This window comes from Meriones unguiculatus, chromosome 15, assembly GCF_030254825.1.
Source record: "Meriones unguiculatus strain TT.TT164.6M chromosome 15, Bangor_MerUng_6.1, whole genome shotgun sequence".
Lineage (NCBI taxonomy): Eukaryota > Metazoa > Chordata > Mammalia > Rodentia > Muridae > Meriones > Meriones unguiculatus.
Window position 1 is genome coordinate 61945179 of NC_083362.1, and position 17443 is coordinate 61962621.

Sequence of the window (17443 nt, forward strand, 5' to 3'; positions counted from 1 at the left end):
GCAGGAGAGAAGGAAGGTGAAAGGAATGCTCCATGTGTCTAGATTTGATAGTCTGGATTGAACATGAGCCAAGCACATTTGATATCTTCAACTGTCTTTCCGCGAGGCAAGATAGACAAGCAGTTAAAGGCATGGTTGGAGCCAGGCTGTCTCTGCTCAGAATATGTCTGCTTTTGCTCATGCCCTTGAGAAGATCACTTAACCTTTCTGGGGGTCAGCTTCCTGCACTGTAGAGCATATGTTGGGGGAGGAACCTAAGGGGATTGCCTCGAAGAAGAGCTGTGTAGGAAAAGGCAGTGCATGGAATCAGTTAGTGCTTACTGAATGTTAACCAAACAACACAACAAAGCCTTCTGGATAGGAGATTATACTATGTTTACAGAAATAGGAGCTCAGGAAGCCGAGGCAAAGAAACATGTCTCCAGAGGCGAGCTCTTTGTTCCAAACCTGCTGCCCCACAGCATGGAGCATTGTTCTCTGAGAAGCCAGATACCTGTGTAGGCTGCTGGCTCCTCAGGCCAGGACTGTGTCACATTTCATGGTCAGAGCCTGAGGAGGCTCAGGAATACTCCGGTGGGTGCTGGCTTTGCCAGGCACTGGGTGAGGCAAATCAGGCTTCCTCCTTCCCAGACCTAGGGAGTTCTTGAGTCTAAATCTCTTCCAGGTCAACTGATTATCTTCTTTTATCATGACACTGGAGGCTGAGAAACTGGTAGGGAGCTCCAACATGAAATACCTGGTGTGTATGTAAGGCAATGGGATAGGCAGCTTTTAAGTATTCTTTCATTCAATACTCATAGTCAATCATCTCAACAGAGGGTTCTTATTATCACCTACATTTTACAAGAAGAACATCAATAAAAAGGTTAAGATTCTTATATAAGAGGAATAGAGAGAGGCATCTTAGGTCTTAGATATACATTACTTCTGGATAAATCCTATTCACCCTAAAATCATAAATCAAAGTCTTTAGGTCATGTTTTAAAAGCCAATGGTGTGTTATGTTATGGCATAGACCTGTAACTCCAGCTATTTGAGAGGTTGAGGTTTTTCTGTAGCTCTGGCTGTCTCTGGAACTCACTCTGTAGATTAGGCTGGTTTTGAACTTACAGAGTTCTACCTGCCTATGCCTCCCAAGTGGTAGGATTAAAGGTGTTCATCACCACCACCACTACCATCAACTCTCCACCCCTCCCTTAAAAAAAATTTAAGGACTAAGGATGAAGGTATAGTGATGGATGGATACTTGCTTAGCATGTGTAAGGCCCTAAGTTCAGCAAAAATGATAAACAACAAATAAAACATGAAACACAGTAACGTAAAAAAAAAAAAAAATGCAACTAGTAATATAACGAACACTGGCTACCAAGCCTCCAATTGTCTCTACTTCCTTCTCCTGCCAGAGAGGTTCATTATCCCAAATTTGGTCTTAGCACTTCTCCTTGCTGTCGTTATCTCTGTGTTATTTTCTCTTTCTTCCCTCACTGTTGGCTCCCCATTTCTTTCTGAACATACATGGGTTACTATCGCACCCTGCCAGACCTATCGGATCCCCTCAGGTCCCTTCACTGGGTGCTTAGTCACTGAGTGAGGCACCAGAATCTTAGATCTACTCACATCTGCTTCCCCCAGAGCTTTGGCACAGCCCCCAACAGCCGGTGCAGTAAAAGCTTAGACACAGGAAGTAGGGCAAGGAGAGCAAAGTCCATGATCCCTTGACTTTCAACTAGAGAACCACAGAAGGAAAAAGGGATGAAACTTGTGTTCAGGCAAGGTATAGGTTTCTCCAAGCTGTCTGTCCCTCCTGCACCCCCGGGAGGATCCAACCGATGGGTAGATGCCCAGTGACAAAACCATCAGTGGAGGACATGACTCCTTCACCACCCTTTTAGTGAAAGTGAGGCTGGAAAACATGTGCCCCCATGCAGTGTTGGTGCGCCTGAAGACCATGGTGACCATGGTCGCATCAGTCCCTGTCCCCATCGCTGAAGAGCTTTGGGGTTAATCATCACAGCCTTCTATGCTCTGCAACCAGTTCTAACCCCAGATCTAGAGATCGTAGTTGTACAACGCCTGAGTCCCAAGGTCACACACCACATCCCTTTTCATATCAGTAAGAAGCATGCCCAGGCAAGATGAGAATGATATGGTAGACACAGCTCACCAACTGTCACCACACCATGACCAAAAACAGCTTGGGGAGGAAAGGGTTTATTTTATTTTCCTGTCTCGGGTCTCCCCTGAGGGAAGTCGGACCAGGAATCTGGAGCAGAAACCATGGAGGATGCCGTTGACTGCTTTGCTCTCTGGCTCATCATCAGCTGATTTTTTATACAGCCCAGACCTATCTGCCTTGGGATGGTGCCACCTACAGTGGGATGGACCCTTCCGTATGACAGCCTCTTACTGCAGACAAGCACCATCTGGGAAGTTCCTCAATGGAAGGTCTCTGTTCCCAGGTGTTTTAGTTAGAGTAGTCCTATTGCTGGGAGGAAACATCATGACCAAAATGGAAGTTGGGGAGGAAAGGGTTTATTTGGCTTACACTTCCATGTTGCTGTTCATCACTGAAGGGAGCCAAGACAGAAACTCCAGCAGGAACCTGGAGGCAGGAGCTGATGCAGAGGCCACCTAGGAATGCTGCTTACTGGCCTGCTCCCCACGACTTGCTTTCTTGTAGAATCCAGGACCGCCAGCCCAGGGATGGCTTCACCCACAGTGGGCTGGCCTCTCCGCCAAGAAGCACTGATTGAGAAAATGCCCTGCAGGCTTGTCTGTGTGCCTGATTTTATGGAGACTTTTTTTCCGTGTGAAGCTCCCTCCTCACTGATGACTCTAGCTTCTGTCAAGTTGACATAGAACTAGCCAGTGCACCAGGTGACTCCAGGTTGTGTCGAATGGACAATAAAAACCAACCAGCATGCTGACCAAGCTACAGCTGTTCCTAAGCATCCCAGGATGCCCTACATTATCTTGTTTAAACCTGAGGTGCGTGCAGTCATCACACCCACTGCAAGCCCCGTGGGGCCAAGGCCTGCTCACCACTCTATTATTGTCACCCCAAATGTCGCGTGCTATATTAGTCAGTCAGTGTTTGTTGAAGGAAGTGTTACATCAAGTCCTGTTTTATAGACATGGAAGTTCTGTGTCTTCCCAAAGCTTGCCTTGCTAGTAAGTGGAGGCACCAGGATTCAAACCCAGGCAAGCCCGAACAGAAGCTGGTGCTCTGGCTTCCTCAGATCACCAACCCCCTTGTCCATGGTGGTGCCAGACTCCACCTCTTCTGGCCTGCCAGGTGCCCAATGCCTAGACAGTGACTCAGGCACCCTGAGGGCAGGGAGGGCATGACACTTGACAGCTCCTCTGCCCTGACTCTGGGATAGAGAGCATCAAGTCACCAGACCAGGCCAGGGGCCTAAACCAGGACAGAGGCTCCTTTGGGGACAAACTTTGGGCTGCCACTGTCCTTAGGATGAGTATCATAGTATCTCATAGGAGGTGGGATGAGGGCCTAGGAGAGGCCATCAAGAGGACTAAGAAGAAATAAAGTCATCTGCCAATTTGGCTGGGTGCCCGGACAGATAGTCACAGTGTTTGGTGTACTAGCCAGCCCGCCCTGGTTGTCTATGCGGCTATCTCCTTCCGGTTATGCCTCCCAGCTAGTACACATGTCTCCGCACCCCCATTGGCATGCACTGGCAGGCCTGCGTTGGATGGGGTGTGGGTTTGGGAAGGGAGCTAGCTATGAGCACCACCCAGCCTGGCTCCTAGGGAGTCCCTCAATGCAAGGAAATGCTTTCATCCTTTATACTTCTAAAGCCAGGGCACAATTACCTCCTGAAGGGAGACTCGTGAGACAGGTTCCCAGGCTGGGACCTCACTCTGCTGTGTCAGGAATATGTCTGTGTCCAAAGCTGTTTTTCTTGTAACCTTCTTCTGAAACACCACCTCCCTTCTTGGTGTCTATGTTGCTATGTCTTCCAGCTTAGGTCACAGACATCTAGAACCTGGGAGCTTCCCCTTGACTGGCTTTTCCTGTCCTATCTCCCATCTGTCCCTGTGACTCATTTGGCACTTGGAGTAAGCTGCCTTGAATAACAGCCCAAGTCTGCGAACGTATGGTTTTACATATGTATCTTCTTGTCATTCCCTTAATTTCCCAACTAGGTTTAACTATTTATGTGTATTTGAATACTTACGTACATGCTTCTGGATTCAAAGGGTACCAACAACTTCTTATGAACTGCAATAATAAATCTTTATCTGATTCTCCTCTTGGCAGCTACCAAACCTAATATAATTTTGTATTTAACTTTTTTTTTCTCCTTTTGAGACAGAGTCTTGTTATATAATCCAATTTGGCCTTCAACTCATGATCCTTTTGTTTCAGCTAGGTGCTATGATTACAGTCATGTTCCACTACACCTGAATCTTGGTTTCCTCCCCCCCTGCACCCCCAGGCAGTTTCTTGTGTGTGTGTTTGTTTGTTTGTGTGTGTGTGTGTGTGTGTGTATGTAGCTTTAGCTGTCCTAGACTCACTCAGTAGACCAGAATGTCCTCGAACTCACAGTGATCCTCCTGCCTCTGCCTCCCAAGTGCTGGGATTGGCCAACTCTTTATTCAGAGCATCAGACAATTTATACTCTGAAGGTTAAGAGGAGTCACATGGGTAAAATGTGCAAGGCAAACCACATGTGGTGGTGGACAAGGTGCACATGGCAGAAACATGTTTTTCCATAGAGGCATGTAAATAAGCAACATTAGCCAGCTGTAGAGAATGTTCTGAGGTAAACTCACTCCTCTCTTCTACTCCTTGGAGGGGCACGAAAGTGTAATCCAAGAACAATTACATGTTTTGAAGAAACTGAGGTCACAAGATTCTTGTCTTGGCATTTTTTTTTTTTTTTTTTTTTTCACGAAAACCCAGAAACCTCCTCACACTAACTGGGCATGGTGGTGTGTGCCTGTAATCCCAGCACTCTCTGTGAGTTCGAGGCCAGCCTGGTCTACAAAGTGAGTCTAGGACAGCCAGGGATACATAGAGAAGCCCTGTCAAGAAAGAAAGAAAAGAAAAGAAAAGGAAGGAAGGAAGGAAGGAAAGAAAGAAAGAAAGAAAGAAAGAAAGAAAGAAAGAAAGAAAAAAAGAAAGAAACTTCCTCACACAACTCCATTTTGGACTGTGTTCTGGCATCCAACCTACCCATTCCTCCAAAAAAAAAATTTATAAAAATTACCCAGAGTTCTAGAAATACGGTAATTTCACCTAGCAGGTATGAGACCCTGGGTTTGTTCCCCAGGATTAAGTTTCTTTTCTTTTTTTCTTTTTGGTTTTTCAAGACAGGGTTTCTTTGTGTAGTCTTGGCTGTCCTGGACTCGCTTTGCAGACCAGGCTGTCCTCGAATCACAGAGATCCTCCGCCTCCCTGAGTGCTGAGATTACAAGAGCATGCCACTGTTCCTGGCCCCAGTATTAAATTAAAAAAAAGAAAAGAAAAAGAGAAAGTTGTCTTACAAATTCTTTGACCTTCTTTGTGAACAACAATAACAACAAAAGCAAAACTTCATCTGCTTCTGCTAGGTATGTTCCATGCATTTCCCTTTGGTTTTATTTTTTTCTTGTCAGAAATCTCATCTCCTTAAGCACAAGATCTACACATAAACCTTTCTGTTTTTCTGTTTGTTGCATAACTCCGACTGGACTCTAATTTTTTTTTTTCAGACAGGGTTTTTCTGTGTAGCCTTGGCTGTCCTGGACTTGCTTTGTAGACCAGGCTGGCCTCGAACTCACCGAGATCTGCCCCCCACCTTCTGGCTAGGATTATAGTCATGTGCCGTGGCACCCAGCTTTCTTATTCTTCTTGGTGTTGCTTTTTTCTTGTTTGTTTTTTAGACAGCCACTGGCTGTATGTAGCCCAGGCTGGTCTGAAACTCACTCTTTAGGCTAGGCTGCCCTTGAATTTGAGGTAGTCCTTTCTCAGCCTTCTAAAGGGTTGAAACTATAGGTGCAATCTACCATACTCAGGTTTTCTTTTCTTTAAAACTGAAAAATCACATTTATTGTGTGCATGTGTGTGTGTGCGTGGGCACAGCTGAGCCCTAGCACTCAAGTGGTGATTGGAGGAAAGCTTGTGGAAGCTGGTTCTTTTCTCCTCTTTGGGGCTCAGGGATTGAGTTCAGGTCATCAGGCTTAGTGGCAAGTACCTTTACCCCTGAGCCATTTGTCAGTGGGTCATCTCATTGGTTCTGGCTTTTCTGTTCTTAATATCACATACCTGGTAGGTGCTAGACAACTGTCTACTGAGATAAGAGAAGAAAAACAGCAAAAATTCGGAAGATTTTTGGAGTAATTTACTTACTCTTGATTTGCTTAAACTAAATATAAGCCTTTAGCCATTGGTCAGTCAGGACTCCTATTGCAAATAGCAGAAGCTAACTCAAGTAAATTAAACCAACAACAAAACAAAACAACAAACTAAACCAACCATTTCCCTCCCTTCAGTCACCCTCCAGTGTATGGAATTCACATTGACTCGGTTAATGCAAAGGCTGCCAGTCTAACCTCAGCAAACAGCGGCATCCAAGGGTCTGGGAGCCCAGTCCCTGCCCTTCCCCGCAGCGTCAGCATGAGAATGACACTTCCTCCTCCGGGCACAAGAGGCCGCTGCCGGCCCCATGGCAACCGCGCTGCCCAGAAATAAATTCTCAGCCTCCTTCACCTTCTTCTCCCTGCCTTGCTCCAGATTTGACGTCCCATTTACCGGCGGCACCTCATTGGCAGAGCTCGTTTTGTGCCATCCCCCTAACACCAGGGAAGCCTCAGACTTCTGTGGTAGATACTTCATCTCTTAATAGGGCGGAAACAATGAAAATTCCCTAACTTTAGGTGGTAGTTTAGAGGGCGAGCAGGACTCAGGGAAAAGGGGCCTTCTTCTGGCTGCCTTCTTCTCTCAGGTCCTGGCCAAGCTGTTGCTTTGATGTGATGTCCCCAGGTCACCCATCCTCAAACAACTGACTGGACTCATGCAACCATTACTGCTTGGGTCAAGGGTGACACCAGAAAGCACTGTGCTAATAAACCTTCTATAAACCATGCTTCATCTGACTTTTAAAAAAGTGTAGGTGCTACCTATATTTAAGAAGGAAAACAGTCCTCTGAAGCTCCCAAGTCACAGGGCGGCAGCAGATCGCAAAGCTAGGTCTCCCTGCTCTCAGAGACCCGAGTTCTCAGTGGGCTCTGCTGGCAGGCTGCTGTCTTAGCAGCAGACTAGATCCCATTTGATGGCCTCCTTAACCCTCCCCCAGTGCTGGGAATTGAGGCTAAGTAAGGTCTGGCGCTTGCTGGGCGAGCGCTCTACCTCCGAGCTGTTCCCACGGCCCCACGTGCATCCACTAAATAGAAGATACGCTACTAAAGCCCAGGAATTGGGCCCAGATGGGATAAAGCAAGAGCCAGTTCCGGAGGGTTCTCTCTTTCATGAGGTCTGAATCCAGCAATCATTTTGAATTGGAATAGTTCTGTTCAGGGTCAGCTTGGAAGAGGAACCTCGAACCTAGTCATTTCCTCTCACTAGGCCCTTCTACCTCATCTCTGGTATGTATTAAAACTGATGGTAAGATTCTTCCAAGCATTTTTCGCCATCCAACTGATTTTTTTTTAAAACTCTGATTGAAGACTAAGGAGTAGGAGGACGCCGACCCACTACTCAATTCTTATCCTGTGGAATTTATCTTCTGGTTGGGGATGTGGATGATCATCGAATAGACGTTAATTTGCGGCTCTGACAAGCGTGGAGAAGGAAATGCCACGAGACTCTATAAAAAGCACATCTGACCTACTCAGGAGAGCCAGGGCAGCCTCTTTTGAAGACTTGGGGCCGGAGCTAGGATGTGAAGAAGGGGAGGAGTTAGGCCCAGAGGAGATTAGGCCTGGAGGTGATGGCCTCGGGGGGAGTACTGGGGGTTCATGAAGCATGTTTAGAGGCCAGCGACAGAGGGACATGAGCCGGTACCTAGTTTACGGACCGCTTCTCTGCCCGTGTTAGAGAGAGTGCGTCATGGCTGGAAGGATGTACCAGACTTTCAGCCTCCCGAGTTCCACCTGGGAATGACGTCGCCGGAGTGCAAAACTAAAATAGACGGCTCCGCCCCCATCTCCCAGCAGCCCCTGCAGCGTTCTCCCCCACCCGCCCCTGTGTGACCGGCCGAGCCGGCCCTCTCTGGCTCTCTAGTAGTTTCCGCGGCGCTGACGCATGCTTGCGCACACAGCCCAGCCTGGCGCGTCTCACACAGCAGCCGCGAGCCGGGCTGCGGGTGCCAGGCGGTTTCCCCGCGGGGGGCAGGGGCGGGACTCCCGGCAGAGGAGGTGCGGCCCCAGCCGGGTCAGGTTGGGGACTCCAGATCTGTGTGCTGGAGTTAGGGGGTTCGGGTAGGGCTACCTCCGGCCTGCGGGACTAGATAAAGGCTGCGAAGGCGCCTAGTCACCGGCTGCAGGCGCGGCTCCCCGGGCCTGCTGCCACCTCGCAGTGCGTCCTTCCCGCCGGGGGCTGCGGCCTCAGCGAGCCGCCGTGCCTCTGTCAGCCTGACCCTTTCTCTCCTGCAGCCCTGAGGAGGGCCGCCTGACGGCTGAGTTGCCATGGCATCCTACTACGAGATTCTAGACGTACCGCCGAGTGCGTCTGCTGATGACATCAAGAAGGCGTAAGTGCGTCAGCTGTGCTGCAGAGACTCTTGACCCTTGTTCCCCGCCCCTCTCAGCGCCAGGGGTCCTTTAAAGGGCTGCTTGGAGGGAGGAAGGGAGGCCCTTGGGAGAAGATGAGGTGAGGGAAAAGCGCTGTCCTTCTCTGGGGCCCACTGTACGCCCCCTCCCTCCCAACCCCGTGGTTTCCCCTCACCTACATGGGGACTTTGCCCAGGTCACAGTGCTAAAATGTCCAGGCTCTATGAGGTAGGCCAGTGTCCCCACCCTCTCTGTAGCTATAGATAACTCTATGTAATGAACTCTAAGAGAGGGGTTTAGGGTGGGGACATCCCTTTTTGCCAATACCCCTGGCAGAGGGCAGGGAGATAACCAATCCCCTGAATACATGGCTGCAGTCGTGGGGCATTCTGGGATCAGAGCCGTGAAAGGGTGTTGGGCTCCAGAGAGGGTAGTTCAGTTGCCTGGTGGGAAGAGCCTGCACCGTTCCCCTGACCCTGCCGCCGCACCCCCTTCCTGCAGGTATAGAAAGAAGGCTCTACAGTGGCACCCGGACAAGAACCCGGATAATAAGGAGTATGCTGAGAAAAAATTTAAGGAGGTGGCAGAGGCCTATGAAGTACTATCTGACAGTAAGGCTTGGGGTCCTGCAGGGACCAGCATGTCCTCCTGCTTCCATTCATGCTCATTTCACTCCTTCCTAAAGCTAAGTCTCCATCGCCGGACTCCTCCCTGCTTTTCTCTAAGCTGGCATTTAATTGTCTTCTCCATGGCAAGTTCTGTCTGTGGCTCGGGGTCTGGAAAGCAATATGGGTCCTGACCAGGGAAGGGTACAGCTTTCCTGTTGAGAGGCTTATCAAGCCTATTTTATAGGCTGGTAAACTGAGGCTGAGAGAGATGAAATAATTTGCACATTTCTTTTTTAAAAAATTATTTTATTTTTTTAATTTTATGTGCATTAGTGCGAAGGTGTCAGATCCCTTGGAATTGGTGGTATAGACAGTTGTGAGCTGCCACATGGGTGCTGAGAATTGAACCCGGGTCCTTTGGAAGGGCAGACAGTGCTCTTAACCACTGAGCCATCTCTCCAGCCCCCAATTTGCACATTTCTTGAGCTAGAATATGAATCCAGGTCTGACAGGTGGACTTTTTTTTTCTGCACCAAAGATTGTACCTAGGCCTTGTGCCTGCTAGGCAAGTGTTCCACTGTTAAGCCACAATCCCAGATCCAGGTCTGTCGTTCATTCAGAAAATATTCTGACTAGACAATGGTTATAATTCCAGTATTCCAGAGGTAAGGCAGGGGTTCCTAAGGTCAAAGGTCCTGTCTCAAGACTCAAAACAAGAAGCAGTGGGCTGAGGGTGGAGCTTTGTTGGTAAAGTGCTCTGCGGGCATACACAAGGCCGTGGGTTTGATCCCTACCCCCACAAAAACTAGGCATGGTGGTGCATGCCTGTAATCCAAGCAAGGCAAGGGAGAAGCGGGAGGATCACAAGTCCCAGGGCTTCCTTGGCCACATGTCAAATTCAAGAGCAGCCTGGGTTACATGATCAGTGTCTTTAAAATGTATTTCTTAGCACTATCTCAGCAGTTAAGAGGACGAGGTAAGATGATTGCCAAAAGTTTGAAGACATGCTGGGCGAAGTGGCTCACGCCTGGAATCCCAGCACTCGGGGAAGCAGAGGCAGGTGGATTGCTATGAGTTCGGGACCAAGCCTGGTCCACAAAGCGAGTCCAGGACAGCCAAGGCTATACAGAAAACCCTGTCTCAAACCTCCTCCCACAACCCCCACCCCCTCCCCCCCCAAAAAAAAGAGTTTGAAGATAGCCTGGGTATAGAATGAGACCCTGTCTCAAAACAACAAAACGAATGAATGATCCCAGAAACTATCCCCTACGCTTACTGTGCCAGGTATTTTGGTGTACTAGGGTGACAGTGGAGGACAAGCAGGCCTTGTCCTCGTCCTGTGGGTCTGTCATTGTCTGGTCGGAGAAGGCCGACATGTAACCAGGTGAACCAGGTGAATGCAAAGACAGGTTACACCTTGAGAAGGGTATCCCAGAGGACAACAGCCGTACCAGGGAAGGGTGGTGTGTGCTCTGGTGGTCTTAGCCAGGTCTCTGGAAGTGGCTTGATTAGGCTAAGCCTATTAATAATAATATGGTAGGAATTAGCTGACCTTTATTTGCTTATTTGTGTTGATCCTAGGGTCTTGTTTCTGTTCGGCAGAGTCTCTTGAGTTACCTCGTTTAATTATCTCGATGCCCTTAGAAGTAGGTGCAATTAGTGTGCCTGCCGTATAGACGAGCCTAGCCGCTAAAATCACGCTCTCCGAGACACCCTGCCACCCCCAGAGTTGCCTTTTCTGAAACTCATCCTAGCCCAGGAGGGGAGGAGATAACTGCCCTAAAGGGAGGAATGACCAGATCTCTTCTTCCAGAGCACAAACGGGAGATCTATGACCGCTATGGCCGGGAAGGGCTGACAGGGGCAGGTAGGTGGAGCCGTGGGGTGCCGCGGTGGAAGTGGGTCAAAGGGGGAGGGGCAAGCTTACAGAGCATGCTCTTTCTGAGGTTCCTGGCTATGCCGTAGGTGGGTCCCCTGCCTCAGGGCTTTATGGAGACTCTAAGCCCCTCTCTTCATCCGGACTCTCTTTCAGGACCTGGTCCCTCACGACCAGAAACTGGTGGTATGGGACCTGCTTTCACATTCACCTTCCGTAGCCCTGAGGAAGTCTTCCGGGAGTTCTTCGGAAGTGGAGACCCTTTTTCGGAGCTCTTCGGTGCGTAGACTCGTGGTAGCCCAATTCCGTCGTCCTCCAGCCTGCTGTCTGTCCTCTGGGGACCTCTCAGGCCAGAGGCTGCGAGGGGATTGGAATTTCACAGACCGAAGATTTGAGGTTGTAGGCGTGAGTCCAGTGAAAGCTAGGACAGAACCTCACACATGCCAGGACTCACGTGGCACACCAGTGACACTTCACAGACTGGCCTTATTAAATGACAACAAGAACACATTGTTAAACCTTCCACAACAGCCAGCAGTTGGAACAAGACTCAAAGTGTCATGTGACAGCTGTAGCCGCACTGCACATTACAACAGATACCATTATTATTATTATTTTTTTTAACGAATAACGTATGTCAAGAATTCTGTGTCCCGAAAGCCACCTTCAAATCCTGAGAGGTGAGTCATTTAAATTCCCATTTTCAGATGAGAAGACAGAAGCATATTATTAGTTAGCTTAGAGTCACACGGTAAATGGCACAGTGGTTGGCTAGGAAGGAGATCAATGTTAGAGGCCTGTCTGGTACATTCAAGGCACCGATTTCAGTCTCCAGCCACAAAACAAAATTCAAAGGTAAATCAGGTGATTAAAAGACTCCTTTGACAGGCATGGTTGTGCATGCCTGTAAAAAACAGCTCTTGAGAGCCGGCCATACACCGAATTTAATCCCTGCACTCTGGAGGCAGAGGCACTCTGTGAGTTCGAAGCTAGCCTGGTATACATAGCTAATTCCAGGCCAGCCAGGGCTATGCAGTAAGAACCTGTCTTAAAAACAGCAAAACAACAACAACAACAAAAACAAAAAAAAACAAAAAAAAACTTTAAACTTGGGAGGTAGAGGCCCAGGATGAGGGGTTCAAGGTCATCCTTATCTATTAAGTTTAAGGCTACCTTGAGAAGGTTAAGGCTAGCCTGAGTTACTGAGACCCTTTAAAAAAAAAAAAGTTTTAAAAATTTGTAACTTTGCATAACCCCAAACAGGAGAAATCAGAAGTATACCTGGTTGCTTTCCAGCTTGGTTTTGTTGTTGTGTTGTTACTGGTTTTTGGTTTTTTTGAGACAGGGTGTCTCGCCTTGGCTGTCCTGGAACTCTCTCTGTAGACCAGACTGGCCTCGAACTCAGAGATCCGCCTGTCTCTGCCTCTCTCCCAAGTGTGTCACCCCCCCTCCCCTCCCCCAATCTTTGATTTCTAGGCTTTAAGGCCACACAGTTTTAGAAGCTCTTCACCAACGACCAATGTTCTTGCAGATGAGTTGGGTCCCTTCTCAGACCTCCAGAATCGGAGTACTGGACGATCTGGCCCTTTCTTCACCTTCTCTTCCTCCTTTCCTGGCCAGTCTGGTAAGCACTGCCCCTATCCATTTTTTTACAAATCCCGAGTCCTGGAACCCCAGGAATTGGCTTTACTTTTGCTAGCCCAGGCAGGTCCTCGTGAGGCCCCAAGATTCCTGCTTTCAGCAGTGGTTATAAGCAGTCAGCGGCCTCACTCTCATCACCTCCCCTCAACCTTTTCCCAATGCCAGATTTCTCGTCCTCGTCTTTCTCCTTCAGCCCTGGGGCTGGTGCTTTTCGCTCTGTTTCTACATCCACCGCCTTTGTCCAAGGACACCGCATCACCACGCGCAGGTGAGCGCTCTTTCTGGGTCCCCAGGGTGGAGGGTCTGGGGACGAGGCCTAGAAGCAACTGCTGTGTCAACATGGATCCTCGCCCTGAGCACTGTAACGGTCAGAGCCTGGACCAGTCTCTGCTCATTGACTCAACTGTGCCATCTTCCACAGAATCATGGAGAACGGGCAGGAGCGGGTAGAAGTGGAAGAGGATGGACAGCTGAAGTCGGTCTCAATCAATGGTGAGTGGGGCCTCTGGCAGGAGGCCTTAGGCCCTCTGGCTCCTTCTACCTCCCGGGGTGGGGCTAGAGGGAGAAGAGGGTCTCAGATGGCTAACTAATTAGCATCATCATTAGTGGGAGGCCTTCCTTTTGCAAGGCTCTTAACTCTGTGTGTGTGGTACTGGGGGTTGGACCCACACCCAGCTTTTTTTTCATGGTTGCTGGGGATCGGAACTTAGACCCTCATGCTCGCACAGCGAGCACATCATGCGCTGAACCATCTCCCCAGTCCTCCTGCGTTCTTCACAGGGCAGTAAAGCAGTGCGGACCATATTTACCCAATTTTGTTGTTGTTGTTCTTTTGAGACAGGGTTTTCCTGTGTAGCCTTGGCTGTCTTAGCACTGGCTCTGTAGATCAGGAAGGCCTTGAACACCAGTACCTGGCCTTTTTACCCAGCTTTTATTTGAGGGGCCTGAGCTGAAGCATGTTTGACCCTCACTTTCAAGTAGCCTTTGGCTCAAGACTAATTGCTTACCAAACAAAGGGTGTAAATTAAGCCAGGAATCAAAATCAGATGTGTGTGTGTGGAGCAGAGCCTTGGGCATGGTAGGCTGCAGTGCCAGTCCAGGAATCAAACACAATCAGTGTGGCTAGCCACGTACAGCCAAGAGTAGGCACTGTGACAAGTACGTTACACGGGCTATCATATTTAGTCACTGGAGCAGTTGGCATGTGTAGACAATCTCGTCATTCTCCCATGTCATAAACAAAGGAGGCACAGGGGGCTAGGTACCGTGCCTGAGGGACCTTGTAGCCGAATGCGCATGTGTCAGTTGCAAAGAGCCTGTGAATGGTCAGGGTCGTTACTGTGCAAGGTAGCCCTTGCATGATGATGTCCTAGCTTGGATCTGGGACCTAATGGTTGATGCGACTCCTACAGGTATCCCAGATGACCTGGCACTAGCCTTGGAGCTGAGCCGTCGTGAGCACCAACCTTCAGTCACCTCCAGGTTGCGGGTCCAGCCGACCCCTCTCTCCCGTCCCTCTGACATCAACCTTTCTGAAGATGAGGACATGCAGCTTGCCATGGCCTACAGTCTATCAGAGATGGAAGCATCTGGGCAGAAGCCAGCAGGTGGGCGGGGGGCACAGCAGCGATGGCAGGGGCGGCCCAAGGCCCAGCACCAAGATCTTGATATGGGGGTCATACATAAGGGGGCAAGGGGTGAGGCAGCCAAACCCAGCCCATCCTCAGAGGAGAAGGCCTCTCGCTGCCTCATTCTCTGAAAGCCAGGCGGAGCCTGACATGATTCAGGTCCTGATGCAGAGTTCCGCTCACTGTCAGGAGCACGGAATAGAGTGGCCTGAGCTGCAGGATCCCAAACTCTGTCCTCCACAGGCTTCCCTCCCAGGCCCACCATCCTATAGCATGAACAAGGATTTGTTGTACTCTGATAGGTCCCGGGGTAAAGCCCAGGATTGGGGGCAGCAGGGGCCATGGGAGGGCCTGTGGAGCCTAGAGGCACTGGTTGGATCAGGCACCACTGAGGGACATTAGGGGCTCGGGGTGGGCCTTCTGTGGCCAAGTCTTTTCCTGCCGTCTATGTTGCTGACACTGTCAAGGAAGTGGGGCTTGGCCCAGCATGCGCTGAGCCCCAGGGAGCAGCGCAGGCCGAGTGGAGCTTCCGCTGTCCTTGCCGAGCCTCTTCAGGCCTCCCGGATTCTGTGTAGAACTGAGCTCTCACCCGCTTCTCCTCTGCTGCTGCTTTCCCTCCACTCTGCTCTCTGCAACTCCTGCGTTCGCATCACTTGCTTTTATGGCTGCTTGGCTAGGACTCCCTTCTCCTTTTCTTTGAAGCCCAGGAAGATGCTGGGACCAGTGGGGCCATAAGATCTTCTAGGGAGGCTAGCTAGGTGGGGTTGAAGCCTCTCAGCCCTCCAGAGTCTCAACCAGAGTCAACTCCTCTTCCCTTCTTGCTGCCTCAGCCTGCCCTGGCCATAGGACTAGGCAGAGGTGAGGCTGGCTCTCCTTGGAGAGGTGGGGATAGGGCCAGGGTGACCCTGATGGGCGGCCCAGGTGGGGACTCTATCCGGACTCCTTGTCCATCACACATCAGAGCTCAGGGGCTGGCCGCAGGGCTGGTCTAGGTGTGCATGCTCGGCTCCACCCTCCATCTGCTTACAGCTGACCCTCTCTCCTGTCACCCACCCCTGCTCTCTCCCCAGATGTGTTCTGAGCTGGATATCCTGGATACAGAGTTGCTGCAGTTCCAACAGGACAGCGCCCTCCCCAATGTGCTAAGAGGGAATGCTACATTCCTCTCCCTCACTTAATACTGAGTGTAGAGGGGGGCCTGGGTGGTGGGTGGGGACCGAGTGGGAGGCACCTGTAGTTTTAGCCTCTGAACTCTCTCCCCCAGGGTGCTTAGGGCTGTCTCTTGCGGATTACAAATCCCAGAGTGCAATGCACCCTGGCCTCATTTCTGATAGGTCTTATCCCACGGGAAGTGGTGCTCAGTTATAAAGCTGAGCTTTCTGGGATGTGTAGTTTCAACCCTGGCCAGTCTGTCACTCTCTGAATGGGGAGATCTTGTCTTTTTATCTTGTCCCTGGCAGGGGGTGGTGAGAGTTGTAGATGAAGGAGAATAGACCAGAACATTAATTCCTGTGACACCACGTCTTGCTAGAAGTGGAATGAGGTTGGAATGAGCAGACCAGAGTCTGTTAGCATCTGAAAGAGGTGGTTTTCTCTTGGGCAGCCTGGGGTCCGAAGAATAAGCTAATGGGGCACTGGGCTGAGTAGATAGGGCATGGTCCTGGATGGCTGTGGGCTGGTAGAAGGAAGGAGAGAAGGCTGCCTTGGCTGGAGTGTGTATGGCGAAGATTGGCATGCAGAGGGAGTGTTGGACATATCGCTTGAATGGCTTTCTTTGGCCTCTGACCTTGCTGTCCATTCTTTCTTATCATTCATCCTCCATGAGGCCACCTGTCCTGGGGAGCCCAAGGGTAGCAAGGGGATTGGTGGAACGGGCTCTGGCCCACCTTTGAAACACTGAACCTCTGACACCCATCAAAGCTGGAATTCAGACTGAGGGAAAATGGAAACAAATAAAGCTGAGTTTTGAGAGCTCGTCGCCCCATGTTCCTCCTTTCCAAGATGGCCTGAGGGGGACTCTCTGGAACTACTAGGTGACACTTCAGGCCTCACACACCTTCCTTCGTGCCAGACAGCTGGAGGCATAAGCTTTTACCAGGTTGTCCAATCAAGAAATGCTTAAATTCTTGTCCCTCACTTCCCGGGTCCCATAAGTAGTTTTACCCTCAAGGTCTCTCTTGTAAGGGGACCTGCTTCCCGGTTCTCTGTAGTACAGCCAGGCCCAGGCTAAGTTAAGACTTGGTTGGACACCTGGGACTCTCAAACAGATGACCACTGATGATTTTAAACAGCGTCCAAAGGCCCTAGACTAAGCCCAGGGAGTGTGAGCCTGGTGCGTGTACACCACCCTCCTGAGCGTCCAGAACCGGGGATGAAGGAACCAGGAACTCTCCGCTTACTGTCTCTAGCCACAGGACCAGCACCTCCGTGCGGTCACACAAGAGGTGGTAGCCCCTCTCCCCAGAATTCACTGTTAGCTTCACCCGAAGTCAAAGGGCCTAGCCGACCTCTGGACGATAAAGCAGCAGCCTACCCTGAGGGGGAATGCCAGCCCTCACCCTGAGCATCTGCTGGGACTTGTAGAATGGTGCTTTGCACACTTGGAGCCTTTGTCTCACAGAACATTGGAGCTGGGCCTCTGCTGAGCAGTTGGTAGGACGGGGCATTGTTCCTCACCCTCAGCACTCAGAACTCACCCCGTGCTCTCATTTGAACTCCAGCATGAGCAAGTGGCCCCAGGCTCTGGGTTCAGCTCACCTCAATTTTTTTTTTTTTGCATCTGGAACCACCAAGGGCAACTTAGGACATACAAGCAAGGGCTCCTGGGGGGGAGGGGCACAAGGGCAGCCATAAGGGTAAAAGGGCTGAGAGGGTGGATAAGATGAATGGGGAAAAGCATCCCCCCTAGATGGCTTGCCCCAGCTCCTCACTGGTGGAGTTGGCTATGGTATCTATGGCCTGAAATGTGGCAGTCA

At 50.2% G+C, this 17443-nt stretch overlaps 1 protein-coding gene across 3 annotated transcripts; it reads left to right on the forward strand.

Moving 5' to 3' along the window:
- Positions 1-8184: 8184 nt before the first annotated feature.
- On the forward strand, positions 8185-16439 carry Dnajb2 (DnaJ heat shock protein family (Hsp40) member B2). 3 transcript variants are annotated; one of them, XM_060368658.1, is made up of 10 exons: positions 8185-8696; positions 9217-9326; positions 11137-11190; positions 11356-11478; positions 12731-12823; positions 13006-13108; positions 13262-13332; positions 14253-14447; positions 15299-15326; positions 15539-16439. In XM_060368658.1, the coding sequence occupies exons 1-10, from the start codon at positions 8632-8634 to the stop codon at positions 15612-15614; spliced, it is 918 nt and encodes a 305-aa protein (XP_060224641.1). In that variant the 5' UTR covers positions 8185-8631; the 3' UTR covers positions 15615-16439. The 3 variants fall into 3 exon arrangements, with proteins under 3 accessions (XP_060224641.1, XP_060224643.1, XP_060224642.1); XM_060368660.1 differs by lacking the exon at positions 15299-15326 and having other exon boundaries at positions 8188-8696; XM_060368659.1 differs by lacking the exons at positions 8185-8696; positions 15299-15326; positions 15539-16439 and adding an exon at positions 8718-8815 and having other exon boundaries at positions 14253-14751.
- The last annotated feature ends 1004 nt before the right edge of the window (positions 16440-17443 follow it).

What these genes read in the sequence shown, in the direction of transcription:
- Dnajb2 (XM_060368658.1), top strand. Translation starts at nt 8,632, where the DNA reads ATGGCATCCTACTACGAGATTCTAGACGTACCGCCGAGTGCGTCTGCT. An exon ending in CACCGCATCACCACGCGCAG is followed by an intron (nt 13,109 to 13,261) that starts GTGAGCGCTCTT and finishes CATCTTCCACAG; the next exon opens with AATCATGGAGAACGGGCAGG. An exon ending in GGCCATAGGACTAGGCAGAG is followed by an intron (nt 15,327 to 15,538) that starts GTGAGGCTGGCT and finishes CTCTCTCCCCAG; the next exon opens with ATGTGTTCTGAGCTGGATAT.